At 55.1% G+C, this 26,396-nt stretch overlaps 3 protein-coding genes across 12 annotated transcripts; 1 reads left to right on the top strand and 2 right to left on the bottom strand.

Annotated features, from left to right (window-relative positions):
* Positions 1-10: 10 nt before the first annotated feature.
* PRMT1 (protein arginine methyltransferase 1) lies at positions 11-7,130 on the bottom strand. 4 transcript variants are annotated; one of them, XM_030821071.1, is made up of 7 exons: positions 6,963-7,122; positions 4,347-4,404; positions 4,023-4,136; positions 3,687-3,788; positions 2,205-2,360; positions 2,011-2,074; positions 11-353 (listed from the first exon to the last, which is right to left on the bottom strand). In XM_030821071.1, the coding sequence occupies exons 3-7, from the start codon at positions 4,038-4,040 to the stop codon at positions 160-162; spliced, it is 534 nt and encodes a 177-aa protein (XP_030676931.1). In that variant the 5' UTR covers positions 4,041-4,136; positions 4,347-4,404; positions 6,963-7,122; the 3' UTR covers positions 11-159. The 4 variants fall into 4 exon arrangements, with proteins under 4 accessions (XP_030676931.1, XP_030676932.1, XP_030676929.1 ...); XM_030821072.1 differs by having other exon boundaries at positions 4,038-4,136; positions 6,963-7,112; XM_030821069.1 differs by lacking the exon at positions 4,023-4,136 and having other exon boundaries at positions 4,351-4,404; positions 6,963-7,130.
* A 3,546-nt stretch (positions 7,131-10,676) lies between these two features.
* BCL2L12 (BCL2 like 12) lies at positions 10,677-20,196 on the bottom strand. Its single transcript, XM_030821783.1, has 10 exons — positions 20,063-20,196; positions 19,890-19,962; positions 19,391-19,554; positions 18,959-19,221; positions 18,228-18,342; positions 17,866-18,008; positions 16,083-16,169; positions 15,905-15,996; positions 14,592-14,864; positions 10,677-10,895 (listed from the first exon to the last, which is right to left on the bottom strand). The coding sequence occupies exons 1-10, from the start codon at positions 20,194-20,196 to the stop codon at positions 10,845-10,847; spliced, it is 1,395 nt and encodes a 464-aa protein (XP_030677643.1). The 3' UTR covers positions 10,677-10,844.
* IRF3 (interferon regulatory factor 3) lies at positions 19,151-25,929 on the top strand. Of its 7 annotated transcripts, none has more exons than XM_030821063.1 (8): positions 19,151-19,402; positions 20,187-20,359; positions 21,515-21,686; positions 21,770-21,840; positions 22,412-22,604; positions 22,701-23,051; positions 24,533-24,648; positions 25,664-25,929. In XM_030821063.1, exons 2-8 carry the CDS (start codon positions 20,195-20,197, stop codon positions 25,847-25,849), a joined length of 1,254 nt encoding a protein of 417 aa, XP_030676923.1. In that variant the 5' UTR covers positions 19,151-19,402; positions 20,187-20,194; the 3' UTR covers positions 25,850-25,929. The 7 variants fall into 7 exon arrangements, with proteins under 7 accessions (XP_030676923.1, XP_030676921.1, XP_030676924.1 ...); XM_030821061.1 differs by having other exon boundaries at positions 22,701-23,081; XM_030821064.1 differs by having other exon boundaries at positions 22,701-23,081; positions 24,517-24,648; positions 25,664-25,926.
* Positions 25,930-26,396: the final 467 nt, after the last annotated feature.

Below are 26,396 nucleotides of genomic sequence, written 5' to 3'. Positions count from 1 at the left end.
CCTACTACGGTTTTCCTGTTCCTACGACCTCCCCTACATCGCATCATCTCCCTCCAGGGTCTGTCACACCTGGCTCGGGCTGTGGCCTTCTAACACCTTGCAGCCAAGCCCCCATAGTAAGTCCCGTCTGTGGGAAAAATTGAGTGTGGTTTTCGTCTTCTACCTGGACCCCAGCCCACGCGAGCTGCACCTGTCCCGCTGGGGCCTCACCAGCCACTTGTCCCGGGCATAGAGCACGGTGTTGAGCATGGACTCGTAGAAGAGGCAGTAGCCCATCCACTCGCTGATGATGATGTCCACCTTCTCCACCGGGAGCTCCACCTCCTCCACCTTCCCCTTGATGATGGTCACCACTGCGGGCGGACAAGGGCGGCCACATCAGCCCCCAGGAGGCCTGCCCCTCACCTCACCTCCCCCGGGGGCTACAGCCTAGGGACCCCACTCAGTTCAGAGAACTGGGTGAGAAGCCATGAACCCTTCTAACTCTGTTTTAAAATTCATACATCGTTCTGGACATTTTTGAGGCAGGAGCAGAAATTTTATGTGGACTGGGTATCAGGTGATGTTACAATTTTTTTTTTTTTTTTTTTTTTTGGAGACGGAGTCTTGCTCTGTCGCCCAGGCTGGAGTACAGTGGCGCAATCTCGGCTCACTGCAAGCTCCGCCTCCTGGGTTCAAGCCATTCTCCTGCCTCAATCTCCCGAGTAGCTGGGACTACAGGCACCTGCCACCACACCTGGCTAATTTTTTGTATTTTTAGTAGAGACAGGGTTTCACCGTGTTGGCCAGGATGGTCTTGATCTCCTGACCTCATGATCTGCCTGCCTCGGCCTCCCAAAGTGCTGGGATTACAGGCGTGAGCCGCCGCCCGGCCACGATTTTGTTTTTAACTGGGTGGGCTTGATATAAGAAGTAACAGCATAGTCACATTCTCAGAACAGCCTTTATCCATTAGATAAGACACCTGCAGACGCATTTACCGGGAAAATTACATCACAGTGGGAATTTGCTTCAAATGGATTCGTGCATTCATTATAATAATCTCTTTTAAAAAATCACTTCAGGACGGCACGGTGGCTCAGGCCTGTAATCTCAGCACTTTGGGAGGCCAAAGGATCACCTGAGGTCAGGAGTGCACGACCAGCCTGGCCAACATGGTGAAACCATGTCTCAACTAAAAAATACAAAAAAAAAAAAAAAAAAAAGTTCATGCCTGTAATCCCAGCACTTTGGGAGGCCGAGGCAGGCAGATCATGAGGTCAGGAGATTGAAACCATCTTGGCTAACACAGTGAAACCCCGTCTCTACTAAAAAAACAAAAAAATTAGCCAGGCGTGGTGGCTGGCACCTGTAATCCCAGCTAATTGGGAGGCTGAGGCAGGAGAATCACTTGAACCCAGAAGGCAGAGCTTGCAGTGAGCTGAGATCGTGCCACTGCCCTCCAGCCTGGCAACAGAGTGAGACTCCGTCTCAAAAAAAAAAAAAAAAAAAAGAAAATGCTGGGGATGTACCTGTGATGGTGGAAAACAGCGAATGCCGCAACATCCTGGAAAGTGTTACACAACATGACAGGCAGGTGTAAGAAGCCAAGGGCAAGAGGCTGGTACGAAATGCTACTGGCGTGAAAATTACGCGCGAGAATGTAAACGCATTTACATATGTATGTGTTTGTAGGTCCAGACTTCTCTGGAAGTTAGTGTTGGTTAAACTCAGAGGAGGGCAGCTGGGAAACAGGGAAGGCTTCTCACTGTGGGCCTTCAGTGGCCAACCACGTGACTCTATTACTCATTCAAGAAACTAGAGAGTGCTTCTTGCCCTAATTTTAAGACTGAGGCGCTAAGCTCGTGATTTTGACACTCAGATTCTCAGGCGGCCGGCAGCCCAAAAGACCATGGGTTGGGAGCTGCGAATCTGTGGCCATCCATAGACCCCACTGCTCTTCAGAGGGCCCTGGGGAAGCAGGGCATCACCCCCTCCACTCCCACAAACCCATCCTCTTTCTGGGCTCACCGTGGTCTAACTTGTTGGCTTTGACGATCTTCACCGCATAATCAGAGATACTGGAACACTCGATCTGAGGGCCCAGGAAGAAGGGAGGGTGAGACCCATCCCCTGCCCCCATCACCTCCATCCAATCCCTTAGCCCTGATGGGCCCCCCTCCATCCCCCAGGCCCGGCCCCGCCTGGCCGCCCTGGAGACTCACCCCGATGACCTTGCGGGCCCCGGCCTTGGCAGCAAACATGCAGAGGATGCCGGTGCCCGAGCCGACGTCCAGCACCACCTTGTCCTTGAAGAGGTGCCGGTTATGAAACATGGAGTTGCGGTATGTGAGGGTGCGCACCTCGTCCTTCAGCATCTCCTAGGGCAAGAATGGCACAGAGACGCCGTGAGGGGCCCTATATCCCCAGCTGGAGAACAGCGTGTCCTGAGAGCTCAGAGGGCCAGAGCTCGGCCCTCTCGCTTTCTTCCATGCACCTCAGTTTTCCTTTTATATATTTTATTATTTTATTTTATTTTATTTATTTTTATTTTTTGAGATGGAATCTCTCTGTTGCCCAGGCTGGAGTGCAATGGTGCAATCTCAGCTCACTGCAACCTCCGCCTCCTGGGTTCAAGCGATTCTCCTGCCTCAACCTCCCAAGTAGCTGGGATTACAGGTGCACACCACCATGCCCGGCTAATTTTTGTACTTTTCATACAGACAGGGTTTCACCATATTACCCAGGTTGGTCTTCAACTCCTGACCTCAGGTGATCCTCCCACCTCAGCCCCCTAAAGTGCTGGGATTACAGGCGTGAACCACCGCACCCAGCCAGTTTCCCTTTTAAAAAAATCAGATTAGATGGACTAAACTCCAATCTTGGCCACACTTCACCACTGCTACCTAAGAACCAGTGAACCCTGGCTTTTAAAAGTCCTCAGGCTGGGAGCAGTGGCTCACGCCTGTAATCCCAGCACCTCAGGAGGCCAAAGCCGGAGGATCGCTTGAGCCTAAGAGTTTGAGACCAGCCTGGGCAACAAGGCAAGATTATCTCTACAGAAAAATAAGAAAATCAGCTGGGCGCGGTGGCGCACACCTGCGGTCCCAGCTACTCCGAAAGTGGAAGTGGGGGGAATCGCCTGAGCCGGGGAGGTCGAGGCTGCAGTGAGCCGTGATTGCACCAATGCACTCTAGCCTGGGCGACAGAGCGAGACCCTGTCTCTAAAAATAAAAAAATGGCAATTTTATGCATATTTTGCCACAATTTTATGAAAAAGGCCTCAGGGGGAAAAGAAAATTCCTTAGAATGCCACCCCAGCTTCGTTCTGGGATTTCAGTGTCTTCAGTCACATCTCAAGGGTGCAGAAGCTGTCAGGGCGGGAGCAGCCGGGGCGCAGTCCCACCGCCGGTCACTAGAGGGCGGCAGAGACCAGCGGGCCCTGCCCGACCTCTGGCTAAGGCCCCAGGCACGCATGCGCTCTCCCACCCCAGCCTTCGGCAAGAGGCCCCTGCAGAGATTCAGGCTAACCTCGGTCTCCAAGGCAACGGCTTGGCGAGGAGACCCTAGGGGGTGCGCAGCAGAGGGGCAGAGAGGCGGCCTGCTGCCAGGGGAAGCAGTGCGCATGCGTGGGAAAACAGGTTCCACCCCCTCCCCAACATTTAACCCCCGCTAAGACTGGGGCCTTGGGGACTGTCCCCACTGACCTCGTGGATGCCAAAGTGGGCGTAGGAGTCAAAGTAGTAATCTTTGGATGTCATGTCCTCAGCGTTGGGCTTCTCGCTGCTTTCCGCCTGGCCACAGGACACCTGGGAGGGGGCCGATGGGATCACGGATCAGATCTGGGGGCTCCCCACAGCCTCTTAAACCTCCAGGTCCCTACTTTTCCCTGAAGAGTAGTACAGAACCCCCAAAATCATACCATGACAACCCTACAGCCCCCGCCTGCCATCTTGCCCCCCCCAGGAACCCCAAAACCTAACAACCCCATTTTCCACTTCCAGGACCCCCCCAGAGCACCATCCAGGGGAGCACCCCGATACCTCAGCCACGCCTACCATCTCTCCAGTCTCTCTGCCCCCGTCTCTAGCTCAGCCCACAGCTGGGGAGGGGAGGGGAAGGAAAATGGGGGCAGACACAGGGAAGGGCAAAGGGGGGTTGGAGGTGGAGTTAAGGAAGTAGCCGCGATACTGGGGGAGGCCAGCGGGGGCTGTGAACCTGGAGGGGTTGCTACTAAGTGTCTGGGGGCCTGGAGTAAACTGGTTTGAAGCAAGAGGGGTATGGTTAGACCTCAAGACAGGGCCAGATGTGTGGCAAGATATATTGATGTGGAGGTCGGGGTGGGGAGGGGTCTCACAAAAGGATATTTACTTCTTCAAGAGGCGGCTGGAGGCTCATCCCATTAGCCAAGGTGGCTACAAAATTCTAGGAGAGAGTAACAGGGAGAAAGGATTAGCTACTGGGAGTGGCTGTGGGAGGGCTGGGCGGCGGGACCTGGGCTCTGGCGGGGGTGGGGGGTGGGTTTCCAGCAATTCTCCTTCTTGGTGGGGAGTGGTGGCAAAGGGGGCAAGTAATGAGGTGGAGTGTTTAAGAAAGGGATGGGAAAAGTGAGGGGAGAAGAAAGGGGGTCTCCTATCCCAGCTGTGGCTGGAGAGATGGTGGCCCACCCCCACGCTGCCCCTCTCTGGCCAGGCAGCTGACCACACACCTCCCCCATCCAGGGAAGGGGAATTGGCACCCGCCACCGCCAGCTGTCGCTCCCTCTCATCACCTAATCTCCCCCAGATTAGGTGACACTTCCTGACACACACACCCCTATCCTAGGGTGCCATGAATAGCAGGAGGGAGCGGGGCTGGCAGGGTATGCCCACAGGGCATCTGCCACCTCTGCAAACCAGTCTCATGTCTGAGAGGATTCCAGAATAGAGGTGTGGCACATGGGTACTTCCCCAGAGCTAGCACCCCAGACCCCAGCTCCTGCCTTGGACTCAGGAGCCCCAAACAAAACCAGCTGGAACCAACCCCCTCCCTTATGACCCTCTGCCCACAAAGGTAGGGTCCCAGGGAGGATGGGCAGCTCCTGGACCCTCTAAGAATGAGAGGACTCCAGAAAGTGGCTTGGGGGCACGGTGGCTCACACCTGTAACCCCAGCACTTTGGGAGGCCGAGGCAGGTGGGTCACCTGAGGTCAGGAGTTTGAGACCGGCCTGACCAACATGGTGAAACCCCGTCTCTACTAAGAATACAAAAACTAGCTGGGCCTGGTGGCGGATGCCTGTAATCCCGGCTACTCAGGAGGCTGAGGAAGGAGAATCGCTTGAACTCGGGAAGCGGAGGTTGCAATGAGCCGAGATCAAGCCATTGCACTCCAGCCTGGGTGACAGAGTAAGACTCCGTCTCAAAAAAAAAAAAAATATGGCTTGGGGAGTCAGCCCATCGCCCCCATTCAGACACCCATCCCAGGCCCTGAAGACTTCCAGGTGCGGCCAAGCCTGAGGCCACCTCTGGGAAAGTTATTTCCTCCACCCATAGAGCCCCAGGTGCAGGAGACAGCCAAGAGGGTGGGAAGTCATTATAGCGACCCTTGGGAGCTGCATCCTGACAGCTGAGAGCTGACCTGCCCCTCCAGCCAATGCCATAGGTAAGGGATGGAAGGACAGAGGCCCCATCAGATTACATCTCTTCCAGATGTGACCACTTTTCAAGTCTCCAAGAAGGGCCACGTCACAGACCATGACCTACTAGGCTCCAAGCACCCTCCCTCCAGCTCTCCCAAGCCAGCGGGGATGCCTATAAGAAGAAAGGTGCTGAGGGGGTTTCCCACTGGGGCCCATTTCTCAATACCACTGAAAACTACCGCCAGACAACCCCAGCCCCAGAGGGCTTGAAACGCAAGACTGAAACCTCCCCCACATGGCTGCACGAGAACCAAACCTCACTCGAAACCATTTCAGGCACCCACTCTCAGGACCCCGGGGCTCAGGACCCCTGCACAGGGCTTCAGGAAGGGGGAGGTCATCTCCCACCCTCACAAAGGCCCGGGGGAGATAAAGGGCTCCAGTAGAGGGTAAAGCTCTCAGCCTACGTATTTCCCACAACTCCTTCCCAGCGGACATACCCTCCTCCCTCCGCCCGCCAGGAAGAAATCCGACGGGAGGTGGGCTTCAGGACACGCCCCATGAAAAAGATGTCCCTCCCACACATCCAGAAATGGCCACAAGGGGGTGCACGGCGCTTATTAATGGGAAAATGATCTCGATGCCCCACCACCACCCAGAGGGAGGTCACAGGGGCATGCCCCATCCCCCAACTCCTAAAGCCCTGGGCGAGGAGGAGAATTCTGGGTGGGGAAACGGGGTCGGCGGGGGACCCCACTCTTGGTTTTCCTCCAGTCCCTAATCCAGAACGCACAAAACCGGGGCCGATATCCCAACAGATGCCCCCGGAGCTCGGAAGGAGGTTGTAAAGGGCTGAGAAGCACTGCTCCTCCCAAGAGACTCTCTTCATCCTGGAGGGCCCCAGGTCGATCCCACCCCACGGCGTGTGCCCAGGTCCCCGGGGAGGAGGACTGGGGACGTCAGGAGGGTCGGACCCCCTCCTCGCCCCCCCGGCAGGCGCCCCTCCCCGGCCGGGGGCGGGGCCTTTGTCCCGCACGTGGAGCCCGCCGGGCCACCGGACTCGGCACACCCCCTCCCCACCCACCGCGCCGCGGCCACGTGGGGGCCTGGCCGGAAGCGCCCCCGGCCCTCCTCCACGTGGGAGGGGGGATAAGACCCTCCGCTAGGCCGGATGCCGAAGGCCCTTGAAAGCTAGGGAGCCGTCACCTCAAACGATATCCCCGGATGTGGAACGTGCTGCGCCCCCGTGTGCGGCGGGGGACCTCCAACCCCATGTCGCCAACTTAGAGCCCTTTCCCCACCACAGAGGCGTGAAACACCGACCCAAAGCTGCCCCCCGCCCACGGCGTCGCTCCAAGCGCTCACCTCCATGATGCAGTTCGCGGCCTCGGCTGCCGCCATCTTCACCCGCACCTAATCCTCCTCCGGCCGCCAAGACCCCCCCTTTCTCCTCACTCCCCCGGGACCGCCTTATACCAGAGGGTCCACGGCCCGCCTACCACGACCCCGCTGGAAGATTTCATTGGCAATGGAGGCGGCCCATCTGAGAATACCGTCTAGTAATTGGCTGGGGAATACGTCCATCATAGGTCAGGGGTTTGCCAACTCTGGCGTCCAGAATCCCGCCCCCTCAAGTCGACCCGGGATGGGGAAAACTGCCCGTCTATTGCAAGAAGCGCGACTGGTGATTGGGCAGAATCCACCAGGCTTGCCCTCCCCTTTACACCCAGCACCGCCTCAAAGCTTCCCGGGGAGCCCCGCGCTAAAGGGGCGTCTTGAAACACCTGTCCATCACCAAAACGACCCGCCTCCTAATCGCTGCCATTGGTTTATCCGGAGGTGACGTCACGCAGCCTTAGGCCCACCCTCGCCTAGCGGCCGGCCTCAAGGAGAACACGGCAATTGGCCCACGGGTGGGGAAGAAGGCGGGGCTTCAGGCACCAACGATTGGCTCAAAGGAATTAATCACTCCTCGTCCACTCGGTGGATCCTCCCAACCCGGGGGGAGTCTGGAGGAAAAAGGGAGCTTGTGCTCATTACCTGGGGGAAAAACGGAATCGGCGAGAGGCCCAGAGAGAGGAAGGGCATAGCTGGGGTCCCGAAGCAAGTGAGGAATAGGAGTTCATCGTCAACACATTAAATCCCTAAACCTTGACATAATCATTCCAAGTTTTTTAAAACCATCAACCCCTCTCAAGACACTTGGTTTTTGCCAAGTCCCTCCCCCTGCCAGGAACGCTCACCTCTCTTTGTCTGGTCAGCTTCTAAACGTGAATCAGAGCGCAGCTTAGGCACCACTTCCTCCGGGAAGCTTTCCTTGATTTGCAGAAAAAGTTCCTAGTTGAATGAAGCTGAATGCAAAGGGCCGAATGCGTGGGTCCTGTCCCTCCTCTCCCCGATCCCTCTACTTCCCTCCGCTCATACTTCTCTCCAATCCCGGAATGAGCTCGCTCTTTGGTTTCTGGGCCTCGGCGCAGGCCATACTCTCTGGCGTGCCGCTGGCAAACGCCTGAGACTTAAAATTTCCAATAGAGTTCGGGCGCAATGGCTCACGGGTGTAATCCCAGCACTTTAGGAGGCGGAGGCAGGCGGATCACTTGACGTCAAGAGTTCGAGACCAGTCTGGGCAACATGGTGAAACCCCCATTTCTATTAAAAATTTCTACAAAAATTACGCCGGGCGGCCGGGCGCAGTGGCTCACGCCTGTAATCCCAGCACTTTGGAAGACTGAGGCGGGCGGATCACAAGGTCAGGAGGTCGAGACCATCCTGGCTAACACGGTGAAACCCCCGTCTCTACTAAAAATACAAAAAATTAGGCCGGGCGCGGTGGCTCACGCCTGTAATCCCAGCACTTTGGGAGGCCGAGGCGGGCGGATCACAAGGTCAGGAGATCGAGACCATCCTGGCTAACACGGTGAAACCCCGTCTCTACTAAAAATACAAAAACAAAAAATTAGCCAAGCGTGGTGGCGGGCGCCTGTAGTCCCAGCTACTCGGGAGGCTGATGCAGGAGAATGGCGTGAACCCGGGAGGTGGAGTTTGCAGTGAGCCGAGATGGCGCCACTGCACTCCAGCCTGGGCAACAGAGCGAGACTCCGTCTCAAAAAAAAAAAAAAAAAATTAGCCGGGCGTGGAGGCCTAGGCAGGAGGATGGCGTGAACCCGGGAGGCGGAGCTTGCAGTGAGCCGAGATCGCGCCACTGCACTCTAACCTGGGCGACAGGGTGAGTCTCTGTCTCAAAAAAAAAAAAAAAAAAAAATTAGGCCGGGCGCGATGACTCACGCCTGTAATCCCAGCACTTTGGAAGGCCGAGGTGGGCGGATCACAAGGTCAGGAGTTCGAGACCAGCCTGGCCAATATGGTGAAACCCCCGTCTCTACTAAAAAAACAAAAATTAGCCGGGCGTGGTGGCGGGCACCTGTAGTCCCAGCTGCTCCGGAGGCTGAGGCAGGAGAATCACGTGAACCCGGGAGGCAGAGGTTACAGTGAGCTAAGACGGTGCCACTGCACTCCAGCCTAGGCGACACAAGACTCCATCTCAAAAAATAATAAAATAAAATAAATAAAAATAAAAATAAAAAAATTAGCCAGGACTGGTGGCACACGCCTGTAATCCCAGCTACTTGGGAGGCTGAGGCAGGAGAATCGCTTGAGCTCAGGAGGTGGAGGTTGCAGTGAGCCAGGATGAAGCCATTGCACTCCAGCTTGAGTGACAGACCGAGACTCTAACTTAAAAAAAAAAAAAAAAATTGAAAAGCGTGGCACTAAACAAACCAAGAAAAGGACATTTGTTTCCAGTGTTTGAACTGAAGCAAGAGAAGCCCAGCTGCAAATATGCACATCAGGTCTTTAGCTTGTTGCAGCTCTGTGCATAAGCATTGCCCTCCAAAACACCACAAAAGCACTGCCTTAATTTTTGGGGTATGAATACATTGTAGCAAGGATGCAAATTTGCAAATAATCTACAAATACTGAGGATCAACTGTAATTGGTTCGGTTTGTAATCCTGTATGTACATTTCACTTTATTAATTTACAAACATTACTCCGTGAAGGGGGATATGGCCCTATAAAGGAGACAAACCACGCAGGCACAGTGACTCATGCCTGTGATCCCAGGACTTTGGGATGCCCAGGTAGGATTGCTTGAGCCCAGGAGGTGGAGACCAGCCTGGGCAACATAAGTGAGATCCCATTTCTACAATTTATTTTTTGAGACGGAGTCTCGCTCTGTTGCCCAGGCTGGAGTGCAGTGGCGTGATCTCAACTCACTGCAACCTGTTGCCTCCCAGGTTCAAGTGAGTCTCGTGCCTCAGCCTCCCAAGTAGCTGGGATTACAGGCACCCACCAACATGCCCGGCTAATTTTTGTATTTTTAGTAGAGATGGGGTTTCACCATATTGGCCGGGCTGGTCTTGAATTCCTGACCTCAAGTGATCCACCTGCCTCGGCCTCCCATAAAAATTCTTTTTTAAAAATTAGCTAGGCGTGGTGTCACATGCCTTTACTTCTAGCTACTAGAGAGGCTGAAGTGGGAGGATCACTTGAGCCCAGGAGGTTGAGGCTGCAGTGAGCCATGATAGTGCCACTGTATCTATACAACAGTGCAAGTATAGGCAACAGAGCAAGACCCTATCTCCAAAAAAAAAAAGGGGGGGTGGGGGTGTGTGTGTGACAAACCACTGGCCTGTAGGTAGATGAGAAACCAGCAAGAGAGACTTGAAAGGAGCAATGGGAGGAGAAAAACAAGAAGAGGGTGGTGTCCTAGACACAGGTGAAGTTAGAGTGTACCTTTCTGCGGAACTCGCTGGAAAGACCCCATGACCATCATATAGCATTAGCTAGAATAACCAGATCGTGCAATAGGAAAAAAAAATGCAAGTTGCTGGAATATTTACAGATATTCTCTCAAATATGCTACATGTCCAGGAGACAGGCTCTTGTAGGTGCTGCAAATAAATATTTCTAGAATGAATGAACTAGTTCTTTCCTCAATTTGTGTAAGCCACAGAAATCTCTGAACCAAATCTCCTCTCCTTAGAACTTTAGTTCTCAAGTGTAAGAACAGACAATTGAATACTTTGTAACGTTTTTAATATGAAAAGTTTTAAACAATTTATTTTTGGCAAAAACAGGTAGGGCAACCACCACCCCACAGCCCTGAGTGGAATAGGAAGGCTTGGAAAAGCACACGAAGAGGGCAGGGACATGAGGTGTCATCTTGTAGCAGCTTCTGAGAAAGAGCTCAGTCCAATGGCAAGTTCAAGTCCACGGGTGAAACGGCCAGGATGCCCTCCTGGAAGGGAAAAGTGGCAGTGTCCTGTGAGCAGGGCAGGTGTTCCCCCCATACAGCAGCATCCACATCAGCCCTGTGAGATCAGAGACGGGAAGGCAAAGAACCAGAGAGCGGAGGGCGACAGACACCCAGAGAAGGGGACAGAGACCCAGACAGAAGGGCACAGGGATGAGGGGGACAGGGTCCTAGCAGGAGGAGGAAAGGATGAGCCCGAGGAGGGTCAGGGCACTGGAGTGGGATTAGACAGAGACCCAGAGAGAGTGAAGAGTCAGGGGACAGATTCAGAGACGGGGAAGAGAGTCTTGGGATTTGAAGAATTCAGAGTCGTGGCTTCGTGTACAAATCCAGATTCAAACACTCTGCATGCTGGGAACTCTCCCTCTCTGCCCCCACAAGATGAGGATAATAAGAACCCCATGAGGCTGTAGTGGGTTTAAATGGGATAATTCCATTGAAATCCCTGGCAGAGGACCTGACCCACTGAGAAAACTCATCTGCTATCAATCCTACTTAAAAAAAAAATTTTTAAGAAATTGTCCAGACGTGGTAGCTCAGCCTGTAATCCCAGCACTTTGGGAGGCCGAGGCGGGTGGATCACTTGAGGCCAACAGTTTGAGACCAGCCTGGCCAACATGGCAAAACCCCATCTGTGCTAAAACTACAAAATTAGCCGGACATGGTGGTGTGCGCCTGTAACCCCAGCTACTCAGGAGGCTGAGGCAGGGAATCGCTTGAACCCAGGAGGTGGAGGTTGCAGTGAACCAAGGTCGTGCCATTGCACTCCAGTCTGGGCAACAGAGTGAGACTCCATCTAAAAACTTAAAATAAAATAAAATAAACGAGCTTCTTTGCTGAGCCCAACACTTATATCCAGTTCCCTCAACATGTGCTATGAGTTCTGATCTTACTGTAGACCGGACTGCTCCCCACCCCCATCGCCCCGTCCCCACACCTTCCTCATCTCGGGGAACTTAAGATGTCGCCCTGCAGCTGCTCGGGCCAGCATCCTTTAGTCTGTCCCCACATCTGGCCCATTAGCCAAATCTGTCAGCTTCACCGCTAAGTTAAATCCAGCATTCTCCACTGCCCCTCGCCCCCAGCAGTCGGTCCCCAGGCGGCCGCCAGAGGGCGCCCATTAGCGCCTAAATCAGCGCCTGTCCCTCTGCTGCTCAAAGACCTTGGCTTACCCATAGTCAAAGTCCGAGTTCTCACTCACCGTGACCACAGGGTCCTGGCTGGCCCGGCGCCTCTCCTCCTCTCATCTCTCGCCCGCTCACCCTACTCCAGCCCTACTGGCCTCCTCCTCCCTGCTCCCCAAACACACTTAACCAGCTCCTGCCAGGCAAACCGGTTCCATCCAGAGCCTGGCTTGTGTCCCTCTCTCAGTGAATACCCACAGGGACCCCCCAAGGCAGGTAAATGAGACCGTGCTCACTGGACCAGGGGGGAGAGTGCCGCTCAGGGAGACTGCGACAGTCGCCAAGCCACAGGGCCAGCATGCTGGAGCCCAATCCAACTCTGAAACCGGCACTGGAGATAAAGTAAGAAAAGGAGAGGGGAAGACTTCTGGGTCTTCTGAAGCTGATGTGTTAGAGGCGGGAGACACCAACAAAGAAAAATAAACCAGAAGAGAAGTAAAACAAGTCAATTCCACCATCTGTTGGAAGGCGCAAAGTGCTATGGAAGGAAAAGAAAAGCAGGAAGGGGGAAGGAGGGCAGTGGGAGGGTGTGGAGGTGGCTGTGATTGTCAATGGGGACCTGGGAAGGCCTCATTGGGGGTGAAACCAGAACCCACCAGAAGGAGCAGAGGACGGAGGCAGGGGGTTCCCCGGGAGGGCATCCTGACAGGCACTGTTGGAAAGGCAGCAGGTAGCCATATAACCTCACCAACAAAATGCCTGCATGCCAGGCAGTGCACAGAGGGCTTCCCAGATTGACCCCATTTTAACCCTCAGAGCGACCCTTTGAGGTAGCACTACTACTCTATTTTTTTGTTTTTGTTTTTTTTTTTGAGACGGAGTCTCGCTCTGTCGCCCAGGCTGGAGTGCAGTGGCGCAATCTCGGCTCACTGCAAGCTCCGCCTCCCGGGTTCACGCCATTCTCCTGCATCAGCCTCTCCGAGTAGCTGGGACTACAGGCGCCCGCCACCACGCCCGGCTAATTTTTTCTTATTTTTTTTTAGTAGAGACGGGGTTTCACCGTGGTCTCGATCTCCTGACCTCGTGATCCGCCCGCCTCGGCCTCCCAATTTTTTTTTTGAGACGGAGTCTCGCTCTGTCACCCAGGCTGGAGTGCTGGAGGGCAGTGGCGCGATCTCGGCTCACTGCAAGCTCCACCTCCCGGGTTCACGCCATTCTCCTGCCTCAGCCTCTCCGAGTAGCTGGGACTACAGGCGCTCGCCACCACGCCCAGCTAATTTTTTATATTTTTAGTAGAGATGGGGTTTCACCGTGGTCTCGATCTCCTGACCTCGTGATCCGCCCGCCTCGGCCTCGCAAAGTGCTGGGATTACAAGCGTGAGCCACCGCGCCCAGCCTTACTACTTTATTTTTTGAGACAGGGTCCCACTCTGTCACCCACACTGGAGTACAGTGGTGCAATCATAGCTCACCGCAGCCTTGAACTCCTGGGCTCAAGTGATCCTCCCGGATCCTCTGCCTCCTGAGTAGCTGGGAGTAAACGTGTGTGCTACCATGCTTTGCTAATTATTATTAATTTTAAAAATTTTTATTTTTTGAGACAGAGTTCCGCTCTTGTTGCCCAGGCTGGAGTGCAGTGGTGCAATCTCGGCTCACTACAACCTCTGCCTCCCGGGGTCAAGCAATTCTCTTGCCTCAGCCTCCCTAGCTGGGATTACAGGCATGCCCGGCTAATTTTGTATTTTTAGTAGAGACTGGATGTCACCATTGTCAGGCTGGTCTCAAACTCCTGACCTCAAGTGATCCACCCACCTCAGCATCCCAAAGTGCTGGGATTACAGGCATGAGCCACCGCACCCGGTTTTTATTATTATATTGTTGAGACACAGTCTCACTCTGTCGCCCAGGCTGGAGTGCAGTGGTGTGATCTCAGCTCACTGCAATCTCTGCCTCCCAGGTTCAAGCGATTCTCATTCCTCACACTCCGCAGTAGCTGGGATTAAAGGCACCTGCCACCGCGCCCGGCTAATTTATGTATTTTTTTTAGTAGAGACAGGGTTTCACCACGTTGGCCAGGCTGGTCTCAAACTCCTGACCTCAGGTGATCCACCTGCCTCGGCCTCCCAGAGTGCTGGGATTACAGGTGTGAGCCACCGCACCCGACCCTGGCTAATTATTTTCAATTTTTCTAGAGATGGGGGTCTTACTATGTTGTCCAGGCTGGTCTTGAACTCCTGGCCTCAAATAATTCTCCTGCCTCGGCCTCCAAAAGTGCTGGGATTACAGGCATGAGCCACCTAGTCCGGCCTCTCCCTGAGTAACCTCAGTCACTGGTTTCACGCTTACAGTATTAGCGTACCCAGTCGTTGACGCCAAGCATAGCGTCCGCACTCATCGCTGCAGTCCTGGCATACAGCAAGGGCTCAACACAGAACGAACGCAGTGGAGCTGGGAGAATACCTGAGGTCTGAGAGGAACCTAAGAAGTCCCCGCCCCTCCTCTATCACATGACAGTTGGGTAAAGTGAGGCCCGGAGAGAGAGGCTTCAGCGGCTCACCCAGCCCCCGTGGGCCTGGATCCAGGGCGTGAAGCTGTGCACGTGCTCCACGCTGAGTCCGGCCAAGGTGCCCCCCAGCCCGGCCACGCGCCGGCTCAGCTCCATGGCCAGGGCCAGGCGGGCCAGGGGCTCCGGGGAAGGAGGCGGGGGCCCGGGGCATGCTCGGCTTGGGCGAGAGCTGTCCTCCCGGCTACAGAACAGCTCCACCAGGCGGGCGAAAGAGCCGGAGGACAGGCGGACTAGCTTGCTGCGCAGGGCGGGGTCCGAGGCCAGCTGTAGGGTGGAAGAGGCAGGGTCCGCGTCAGCAGCGCCCCCGGGGCCAACCAATAGGGGGCTGGGAGGCGTGGCTTCCCGGTTCAGGATCGTTCTAGATGCTAAAGTTCTAGGCCACCCCTCATCCATATTAGCCAATCAAGCCAGACTCTAGGGTCTCTGCCAAACTACCCCTGGGATACTGGCCTAGAACGTGAGTCGCTAAGCCATGCCATCAGGGCCAACCTCTACTGTAACTGAGTTAATCTAGCCATGCCCCTGGTGGCCTTTCCCAGGGGCCAACCTAGTGTCTACAACAATCTTGCCCTCTACCATTCAATTAATATTAGAGGATGATGTACCTTGTCCAAGCTCCGAAGCCAATCAGATTCCAGGACACAGCCACAAGCCACGCCTCCTCTGGTAGTACATTTTCCCCTACATTCTAAGCCAGGTCCCTTCTACGCTCAGTAAGATTTTAGCCACTCCCCCACCCCCACATTCATTCCCTTACTTCCCCAACTTGGCCAGTCTCTTGTCGATAATGTTTTTGATGGCCACACCCTCTGCATTTAGACCGTGCCCCTCTAACAATCAATTAAAACCACTAATTTACAGTACAGTACTACCCTAAGCATACCCCTGTCATTCAACCATTCTTTTTTTTTTTTAAAGACAAGAGTCTCACTCTGTCATCCAGGCTGGAGTGCAGTGGCACAATCTTGGCTCACTGCAATCTCCGCCTCCTGGGCTAAAGCGATTCTCCTGTCTCAGCCTCCTGAGTAGCTGGGATTACAGAAGCGCGCCACCACACCTGGCTAATTTTTGTATTTTTAGTAGAGATGGGGTTTCACCATGTTGGCCAGGCTGGTCTCGAACTCCTGACCTCAAGTCATCCGCCCAACTCGGCCTCCCAAAGTGCCTCAATCCTTCATTGAAACCTTGTCCCAGCCTCTTTCCACCTGACCATCCAAAGAAAATACAGATTCAGCTTCTGATCCCAGTGCCCCACCATTCTGCAACTCCTGTCCTTGCCAAGGAGTGGGACAGATGCCCATCACCTTCTGGTTAATGACTTCTGCCTCCTCCTCCAGCAGGGCCACCAGCCTCCGCAGTATGGCTTCCTTCTCTGTGGGCGGGGGACCCTGTAATTCTGGAGGCAGAAGAGAATTTGGCTGGGGGCAGAACCCTGGCTATCCTCCTACCGCCATCTTTCTCTGGGGCTCCTCTGTGCCTCACCTGGGCTAGGCGGAGATTTCAGTTGCTCTTGGACCAGCTGTTCCAGCCGCTGGGCCACCAAGGCATAGAAGTCTGGAGTAGCTGGGCCTGGGGTGAGAAGAGTTAATGACAGGTTTCCAGGACATTGGAAACTTATGGATTCTCTCCTTCCCCCAACTACCTTGGCAGGTGGCAATTATTCTCATTTTATTTATTATTTATTTATTTATTTATTTTGGGAAACGGAGTCTCGCAATTCTCCTGCCTCAGCCTCGTGAGTAGCTGGGACTACAGGCGCACGCCGTCACACCTGGCTAATTTTTGTATTTTAGTAGAAATGGGGTTTCACTGTGTTGCCCAGGCTGGTCTCGAACTCCTGACCTCAGGCAATCTGCCCACCTCAGCCTCCCAAAATGCTAGGATTACAGGCATGAGCAACCAAGCCCGGCCATGATTCCCATTTTATAATGGGGTAAACTGAGGCCCAGTGAGAAAACTTGGTTAAAAATGCCAAAACCCTTGTACTTTTTCACTTTATGAGATCCTCAAACTGGACTTAGAATGTCAGAGCTGGGGCCAGGCGAGGTGGCTCACGCCTGTAATCCCATCACTTTGGGAGGCTGAGGCAGGCGGATCACTTGAGGTCGGGAGTTCAAGACCAGCCTGACAAACATGGAGAAATCCTGTCTTTACTAAAAATACAAAAAAAAATTAGCCAGGCATGGTGGTGCATGCCTGTAATCCCAGCTACTTGGGAGGCTGAGGCAGGAGAATTGCTTGAACCCAGGAGGTAGAGGTTGTGGTGAGCCGAGATCGGGCCATTGCACTACAGCCTGGGCAACGAGGGCGAAACGCCGTCTTAAAAAAAAAAAGAATGTCAGAGCTGACCGGGTGTGGTGGCTCGCGTCTGTAATCCCAACGCTTTGGGAGGCTGACGTGGGAGGATCACTTGAGGCCAGGAGTTTGAGACCAGCCTGGCCAACATGGCAAAACCCCGTGTCTACTAAAAGTACAAAAATCAGCTCGTATGCTGGCATGCACCTGTAATCCCAGCCACTCGGGAGGCTGAGGCACGAGAATCGCTTGAACCCAGGAGGTGGGGATTGCAGTGAGTCGAGATTGCATCCCTGCACTCCAGCCTGGGTGACAGAGCAAGAATCTGTCTCCAAAAGACTGTCAGAGCTCAACTAGACCTTGAAGATTATCTCATCCAAGGAAGGCAAACGCAAGACACTACTGTTAGTATCCCCCTTCCCTCACCCACTTCAGACATCACCAGTTGATCACAGCACTTCCTCTCCCCACCTGTAAACCCCTTTTCAAGCTAGCACTCCCAGCAGCCATTACCAGTCTGTCCAGGTTCACACCTACGAGGAAACTTGTGGGTCACCTTGATCAAGTCCAGTGACCTCCTCCCCAATTCCTACTCTGCTATTGGAAAAACAGGAGAGCAGGGAAGAGAAAGCATTTTCCCCAGAGTCACGCAACTAAAACAGCCAGGGAGATGTGATTGAAAACCAGCCCTCCTGCCCCTCTATCAGGGGTATTCCTGGCTACAAAAGTCCTAGGGGCAGGGAAGTAGTTATGGAAGGAAAGAGACAACAACCAGATTGACCAAATGCTTTCTGAAAGCCAACCCACAGAATTGACAGAAATCTAATTGGGGAGGGGAGAGGACAGGACGGTTCTGTCCTGAAGGCTGGTGCTAGAGACTCCACACAGCCACCCCCTAGCTGAGTGATCTTAAACTAGCACCTTATCCCGTGTTCTGCCAGCTTCATGGATGATCATGGAAATCTCTTACCAGGCTCTGAACCATAGCAGGGGCGGATGGGCAGAGAGCAAGGCCGAGGGGACTCAGAGGGGGCTGCTCCTCGCCCCAGGGAGCAGGGAAGACATCTTCGAAGGCGGCTCAGGAAGTCTGTTGGCTCTTCTTGGGCAGGGCTTCTGGGGAGGAGGACTTCAGAGGCTGACCCCACCAGAGATCCCCTGCAAGCAGTCTCTTTCCCCAACTCCCTCCCTCCACCGCTGAGGACCTCTCTCCAAAACCCCAAAGACAGAGAATAGAGCCGGATATAAAGAGAGGACACAGACTGAGACCAGGAGCAAGAGTTAGGAGGGAGCCTCAAATGCTGGCCCCTGGGGGAGAAGGGCCACTCCTCTTACCTAGGTGGAGTTGGAACAGGAGACCCGGCAGCCTCACCACGCCTAAGGAAGGCAGCTAGGACCCTCAGCGTGTCTTCCCGGAGCCCCAGCTCTTCAGAGCCTGCCATGGAGGCACCTGTGGGAGAGAGGGCTAGGGACTGGACTCCAAGGGTTTAGCAAGAAGTGGAGGCTTGGGGACCAGGACTTGTGAGTCCCAAGGAAGGTGATGAGGGCCTGGACTCCTGGGTCCTTTGGAGAGTGTGGGTCTGGGACCTAGACTCTTGAGTCCTCAGACGAAAAAGGGATCAGGAAAAAGACTCTTTGATCCAAGGAAAGGTGGTGGGGCTGGGTGCCCAGATTCGTGGGTCTAAAGGAGGAGGGAGCTGGGGTCCTAGACTCCTGAGTCTTAGAGAGAAAGGAACTGGAGCCCCAGACCCTTAGGTCTCTCAGGAAGAAGGGGCTTAGCGCCCCAACTCCTGGATTCTGTAAGAGGCATATGCCAAACTCCTGAAACCCTTAAAGCATCGGGAACTACCAATCCCAGGAGGTTTCAGGGCAAATCTTCCCCTTGGTCCGCGCTTCTTCGTCGCGCAGCCTGCTGTGAGGTGTAGTTCCAAATCTCCGACTCCTGCTGGAATCTAGAGGACCCTGGACCCTTGGATGTCGGAGAAGCGGGACTGGGGTGCCCACTACTGGATCCTGGCCCCTTCCTCTTCCCTCCTCACCCCACCCCTCGTCAACACCCCGCTGACCTGGTCCGGGGCCCCACCGCCGCCTCCTCCACTCAATTTGCCGTCTCCTCCACTCAACTCGTACAAACTTTATTAGTTCAACTTTCCCGCGCCTGCGCACTGGGCCGGGTCGATAACCGGCCCAACGAAGGAAGGGCGGAACGCTGGGTACACGCTTAATTTGCATGTGACGCTCCCAGCATGCCTCTGGCCGGAAACCCAAAAAAGGGCATAGGGGCGGGGACAGCCCCGGGCCCAACGGGCCGTCCCATCGGCTTTCGGGTCTGTTACCCAAAGAATGATAAAGTTGGTTTTATTTCAAGAAGTCGATCGAAAAGAAAGCCCCAGCGCTCTAGAGCTCAGCTGACGGGAAAGGGGGTGCGCAGCCTCCAGTTTGAGAGCTACCCGGAGCCGCAAAACAGGGGTGGGCTCCAGCTCCCCGCACGCCCCGACCTTCCATCGTAGGTAACGCGGAAAAGCCCGGGAGAGCGTTGGTGGCGTCCGAGAGCGAGGAGCGGGAAAGAGGATGGGTCTGCACGGAGAGTGGAAAGGCAGGCTGTGTATTCTGGGGAAAGTGGAGCAAGGAAGGAGCTACAGTGGCCGACGCCGGAGGCCGGCTGCAGAAAAACTAGAAAAAGTAGGGAGGGAAGAGGCAAAGAGGAGGCGTCTACACTGAGTGGGTTCTAGAGAGGGAGGGGTGGACTCCGTAGATGGGGGTAGTTCACTCTCGAAACCTGGGGCGTGCTCTGTCCTGGAGGAGGGAGGCGGGCAGTCGGGGGGGAATTGGATGGAGGTTCTGTGTTGGGAATGTTTCGGGAGATCTTATGTAGGGGGACTGTGGAAGGGGGTCTACACTGGGGTAAGTGCAAGAGGTAGAGGCTTACACGTGAATCGATTCTGCACTGAAATAACTAGGGAAAGAGGATGCTACCCTGAAAGTGGGGATACTTACTTTCGATGATGTGGGGGAGAGAGGAGGTCTATACTGCCGGAATTGAGGGAGTGGAGGGTCTGCATTGAAGACGCTGGGGAAGGGTGTGCCATGGACATGGGAAGGAACCCTAGCTGATTAGGGAGCCTCTCGGGAGGATGGGAGGATGGGAAGAGGAGGTTTCCTGTTTGTACCCCTGAAAATATGGGTGAAGGACCTGTGCCGTGGCCCGTGAGAAGGAGATCTGGGTGCGGAAACTCCAGGCCAGGTGGGTCCGGGGGAGGCCGGTCGCGCCCAGGAAATGCCCTATACGCGCAGGCCGGACCATGGGAACCGCAAAGCCACGGATCCTGCCCTGGCTGGTGTCGCAGCTGGACCTGGGGCAACTGGAGGGCGTGGCCTGGGTGAACAAGAGCCGCACGCGCTTCCGCATCCCTTGGAAGCACGGCCTACGGCAGGATGCACAGCAGGAGGATTTCGGAATCTTCCAGGTGCGTGCGACGACCGGGGACGCTGGAAACCCGGAGCTGCGCGCTGGGCGGAAAGGACTCCTAGTGGGCCGGGCTGAGAAGGCGGAGGTGGCGCGCGAGGGGCGGGCTCGTGCCAACGCTGGCGGGTGGGGCTAGAACGGGAGGGGCGGGGCTAGCCGGATCAGCTGAGTGATGGTGGGGCGCAAGCAGGGTTGGAGCTGCCCGGTTATGGGGATAAAACCGGGAAAGCCGGTTAGTACGCAAAGGAAATGCATCCTGGGGGTTTGGGGCTCTCTAGTGGCCGGGGCTCTTGGTTGTAGGATAGATACTGGGGGATGGTTCTTGAAACATCAGAGGTGAGACCTGGAGCCCCAAATCTGAGGTTCCTAACCACCGAATTAGTATATGCCAGAGGTGGTAAACAGTGTGAGGGGCGGGGCTATCACAGAGGGTGTTGCGGGGCAGGTGGTGCACGGGGTTAGACACCAAGTTGGACTTGGAAGCCTGGCTTAGAAAGAAAAGGTTTTTGGGCCGGGTGCGGTGGTTCACACCTGTAATCCCAGCACTTCGCAAGGCCAAGGCGGGAGGATCGCTTGAGCCCAGGAGTTTGAGGCCAGCTCGGGAAACATAGGCTCCATCTCTTTAAAAACAAAAACGAAACAAAACAAAAACCAAAGAGGTTTCAAAGGTTTTTGAAGAGGCCGAGCACAGTAGCTCATGCCTGTAATCCCAGCACTTTGGGAGACCGAGGAAGACGGATCACCTGAGGTGATCAAGACCAGCCTGGCCAACATGGTGAAACCCCGTCTCTACTAAAAATACAAAAATTAGCCAGGTGTGGTGGTGCCCACCTGTAATCCCAGCTACTCAGGAGGCTGAGACAAGAGAATCACTTGAACCAGGGAGGCGGAAGTTGCAGTGAGCTGAGATTGCGCCATTGCATTCCAGCCTGGGTGACAAGAGTGAAACTCCATCTCAAAAAGAAAAAAAGGCTTTTGAAAACTAGAGGTGGGGGATGGAGGTAGGTGGGACGGGGGGATTTGGGGATGGACCTTGCAGAGTTAGAACTTGCCAGGGAAAGAGGGTGATGTTAGGACTCGGGAGACAGGGTTAGGGCCCCAGGAGCAGGATCTAAGTCATCCTCCCGCCGCTATCCTGACACCACTGTTGCCCCAGGCCTGGGCCGAGGCCACTGGTGCATATGTTCCCGGGAGGGATAAGCCAGACCTGCCAACCTGGAAGAGGAATTTCCGTTCTGCCCTCAACCGCAAAGAAGGGTTGCGTTTAGCAGAGGACCGGAGCAAGGACCCTCACGACCCACATAAAATCTACGAGTTTGTGAACTCAGGTCTGCCAGATTGGAGTTCATGTGGGAGGCTGGGCCCCAAGGGTTCCTGGCACGCCTACTCCCCTCACCACCTTTCTCAACAGGAGTTGGGGACTTTTCCCAGCAAGACACCTCTCCGGACACCAATGGCGGAGGCAGTACTTCTGATACCCAGGTGAGAATGTGCCCAACCTTCATGTCCCTCAGTCTCTAACCTGTCCCCATGGGCCTCGTCCTCTCCCTCTAGACCATCCCCCCGCTCCCCTGCCTCCAGCCTGCCGCTCACCTGAGCCAGTGCTGGCCCTGTCTGTCCCTGCTCCAGTCTCCTCAGGAGAAAATTCCAAGTCTTCACCCAGCATTCCAGGCCCGAGCACACCTTCCTGGGATTTCATGGATTTCCATTGGCAGGGGGCTGTCAGCCTCTTGGGAACTGAAAAACTCCCTCACCTTGATCCTGCTGAGGCCTGAGCCGGGGCAGCATCCCCTCTGAAATTCTACCCAGCCTGCTCTGCCCAGGTCTTACCTGCATAGAGCCAGATCCTTGGGTTGGAATGGTAGCACCTGGTGTTCATTAGTGTTTGTTTGGCTGTTGATGCCATGGCTGGCTCTGTCCCCAGGCTGGAAGCCCCTTGAAGGCAGAGCTCAAGCCTGACCTCCCTGCATTGCTGAGAACAGACCTGGTCCATATGAAGTCTCCAGAAAAGGCTATGGAAATGCTTGATTCTCTTTTTTTTGTTTCCCTCCAGGAAGACATTCTGGATGAGTTACTGGGTAACCTGGTGTTGGCCCCACTCCCAGATCCGGGACCCCCAAGCCTGGCTGTAGCACCTGAGCCCTGCCCTCAGCCCCTGCGGAGCCCCAGCTTGGACAATCCCACTCCCTTCCCAAACCTGGGGCCCTCTGAGAACCCACTGAAGCGGCTGTTGGTGCCGGGGGAAGGTGAGTGTCAGCTGCAGGCTGGGAGGGCTGAGGTCTGGACGGTAGCCCCTGACTCTCAATCCCTCTCCCCTTCACGCTGCTGCTGCCGCTGCTCAGAGTGGGAGTTCGAGGTGACAGCCTTCTACCGGGGCCGCCAAGTCTTCCAGCAGACCATCTCCTGCCCGGAGGGTCTGCGGCTGGTGGGATCCGAAGCGGGAGACAGGACGCTGCCTGGATGGCCAATCACACTGCCAGACCCTGGCGTGTCCCTGACAGACAGGGGAGTGATGAGCTACGTGAGGCATGTGCTGAGCTGCCTGGGTGGGGGACTGGCTCTCTGGCGGGCTGGGCAGTGGCTCTGGGCCCAGCGGCTGGGGCACTGCCACACATACTGGGCAGTGAGCGAGGAGCTGCTCCCCAACAGCGGGCATGGGCCTGACGGCGAGGTCCCCAAGGACAAGGAAGGAGGCGTGTTCGACCTGGGGCCCTTCATTGTAGGTGAGTGACACGGGGGCTTCGCCCTGGCCAGTACGAAGCAGCCTGTACAGTGGTTAACAACTCAGGATCGGCCGGGCACGGTGGCTCACGCCTGTAGTCCCAGCACTTTGGGAGGCCGAGGTGGGCGGATGACAAGTTCAGGAGTTTGAGACCAGCCTGGCCAACATAGTGAAACCCCATCTCTACTAAAGATACAAAAAAATAGTCGGGTGTGGTGGCACGCGCCTGTAATCCCAGCCACTCGGGAGGCTGAGGCAGAAGAATCGCTTGAACCCAGGAGGCGGAGACTGCAGTGAGCTGAGATCGCACCACTGCACTCTAGCCTGGCGACAGAGCGAGACTCTGTCTCAAACAAAAAAAAAAAAAAAAAAAAGAACTCAGGATTAGGACTGAATTCAGACCCTGGCTGCCCTTGGCCCGCTGTGTAACCGAGGCAAAGGACTTTGCCCTGAGCCCGTGGAATCTGAGAACGGTCTCCTCTCTCTACCTGCCTGCCAGCACTGGGGTGAGACACAGGCCCAGTACACAGAGCATGCTCAGGGAATTAGCTGCCACTGTCATCATCATCGTAACTAATGATGGTGAACAGACCAATAGCAGGAAAGCTACGTCCCTTAGGGTTTCGCTGTATGGTGGCACTTTCTGCCATGATGGAAATGACAGTCACCTGCACTGTCTGATGCAGCAGCCACTAGCCACAGGGGCCGAGCACTCAGGTGAGGCGAATGCAACCAGGACGTGATTCGTTTTAATTGGTTACAATTTATTTATTTACTTTATTTTTATTTATTTATTTATTTTTTTTTTTTGAGACAGAGTCTCGCTCTGTCCCCCAGGCTGGAGTGCAGTGGCGCGATCTCGGCTCACTGCAAGCTCCGCCTCCCGGGTTCACGCCATTCTCCTGCCTCAGCCTCTCCGAGTAGCTGGGACTACAGGCACCCGCCACCACGCCCGGCTAATTTTTTGTATTTTTAGTAGAGACGGGGTTTCACCGTGGTCTCGATCTCCTGACCTCGTGATCCGCCCGCCTTGGCCTCCCAAAGTGCTGGGATTACAAGCGTGAGCCACCGCGCCTGGCCAGTTGGTTACAATTTAAACTGAAATAACCTTACATGACTAATGGATGCAATTGGACGGTGCAGCCTCAGACAGGACTGAATGCCAACCAGCTTCTCCAGATTAACTGAGCATCCTTGGGAGCATGGGCCCCCTACTCTGGGCCTGTTATGAATGCTGAGGCTTGGGGGCTTGGGGGTGTGGCCTTCCAACAACCCCACCCTGATGGGAGGGAGGGAGAGAAGGAGTGGACTTTCCCCAAACAAGCAGTCCCCTGGTCGAGGCAGCAGAGGGCCTTAGGTCAGGGGAGATGGTGGGGGTTATCATTCAAGTTTACGGGGAAGGGTGGGTAGAGGGTCCTCTTCTCATCCCTGACTAGGCTCCTGGGCCCCCAGATCTGATTACCTTCACGGAAGGAAGCGGACGCTCACCACGCTATGCCCTCTGGTTCTGTGTGGGGGAGTCATGGCCCCAGGACCAGCCATGGACCAAGAGGCTCGTGATGGTCAAGGTGCCTGCAGACCTGAGTCCCTGGGGCTGAGAGGGGTGGCCTTACAGAGGGAAGAGGTTGCTCCCAGGAACTCCAACTCCCAGAGGGCCCTCTAAAAAACTGCAACTTCCAAGATCTCTGCCATAACCAGTTTTTCATCCCCGGGAGCTCCTTCCCATGGCCTCACCTGCAGAACCTGTTTTGAACTCTCTAAACCAGTGGTCCCCAAACTATTTGGCACCAGGGACCAGTCTCATAGAAGATAATTTTTCCACGGACAGGGAGGGGGTGGTTTCGGGATGAAACTCCTCCACTGCAGATCATCAGGCATTAGATTCTCCTAAGGAGCAGCCTACATCCCTCCCGTGCACAGTTCGATAGAGTTCGTGCTCCTCTGAGAATCTAATGCTGCCGCTGATCTCACAGAAGGCAGAGCTCAGGCAGTAATATTCCCCCACCCGCTGCTCACATCCTGCTGTGCAACCTGGTCCCTAACAGGCCATGGGGGGTTGGGGACCCTTGCTCTAAACCATGTAGAAGCTGGGGGACTCAAGTTTTAGCTGCCATTGTGAGGCCATGGCTGTGGCTCCCACAAGTCGAGATCACAGACTGCTCAGCCCTGACTCCTGGGAATTCTGTGTGTGTGTGTGTAAAACTACTGTGTGTGTGTGTAAAACTACTGTGTGTGTGTGTGTGTGTGTGTGTGTGTGTAAAACTACAACTCCCAGCAGCCCTGGGCCTATGGTTCATTCTGGGTGTGTGTGTGTGTGTGTGTGTGTGTGTGTGTGTAAGACTACAACTCCCAGCAGCCCTGGGCCTATGGTTCATCCTGGGTTAGTGTGTGTGGTGTGTGTGTGTGTGTGTGTGTGTGTGTGTGTGTGTGTAAAACTACAACTCCCAGCAGCCCTGGGCCTATGGTTCATCCTGGGTTACAGCAGGGGCTGCAGGGAGTTGTAGTCCTCCCAGCCCTGACTCCTACCTTGGTGGACAACTGGCTGGGTGTTTTCCCTGACTCCTGTCCCCACTTCCCCCACAGGTTGTGCCCACGTGCCTCAGGGCCTTGGTAGAAATCGCCCGGGTAGGGGGTGCCTCCTCCCTGGAGAACACTGTGGACCTGCACATTTCCAACAGCCACCCACTCTCCCTCACCTCTGACCAGTACAAGGCCTACCTGCAGGACTTGGTGGAGGGCATGGATTTCCAGGGCCCTGGGGAGGCTTGAGCCCTCGCTCCTCATGGTGTGGCCTCTAACCCCCCTGTCCCCCACCACCTCAACCAATAAACTGGTTCCTGCTATGATCACCTCTTGTGCGTGTCTGGTGTTGGGTGCCCTCTGACCCAAGATGGTTGTTATTCCCGCTCAGAGTCTCAGTTTACCCATCTGTGCAGCTATGTACAACTCAGGTGCTCAATGCATGAGGACCAAGCACTGCAGGGGGCAGCTGACACCTCCTCACTTCTGCCCAGGGACCTGATGGGTGATGGCTGCCCCCGTTTTGTAGACCAAGACACAGGCTGGGAGAGGCACAAAGGTCACAGAGTAGGAAACACAAAGACTAGCCAGAACCCAGGCCCCCTGCCTTGCCTATGAACAGTTTGGGCAAATGGCCCTTCTCCTGCCAGGCCTCAGGCTCCCCTCTACGTGGGGCTGGAGGGGGCCTTGGTAAAGGGTCTCTGCGGCCACCCTGGAGCCTGTGAAGCCTGCCTGCCCGGTGACCCTGGGCACTGTCACCTCTCCTGGTTGGGCCTCAGTTCTGGGTGATGAAACT

The sequence above is a fragment of the Nomascus leucogenys genome, chromosome 10 (genome assembly GCF_006542625.1).
Source record: "Nomascus leucogenys isolate Asia chromosome 10, Asia_NLE_v1, whole genome shotgun sequence".
In the NCBI taxonomy this organism is placed as follows: Eukaryota; Metazoa; Chordata; class Mammalia; order Primates; family Hylobatidae; genus Nomascus; species Nomascus leucogenys.
This window is presented reverse-complemented; position numbering and strand designations above follow the sequence as displayed.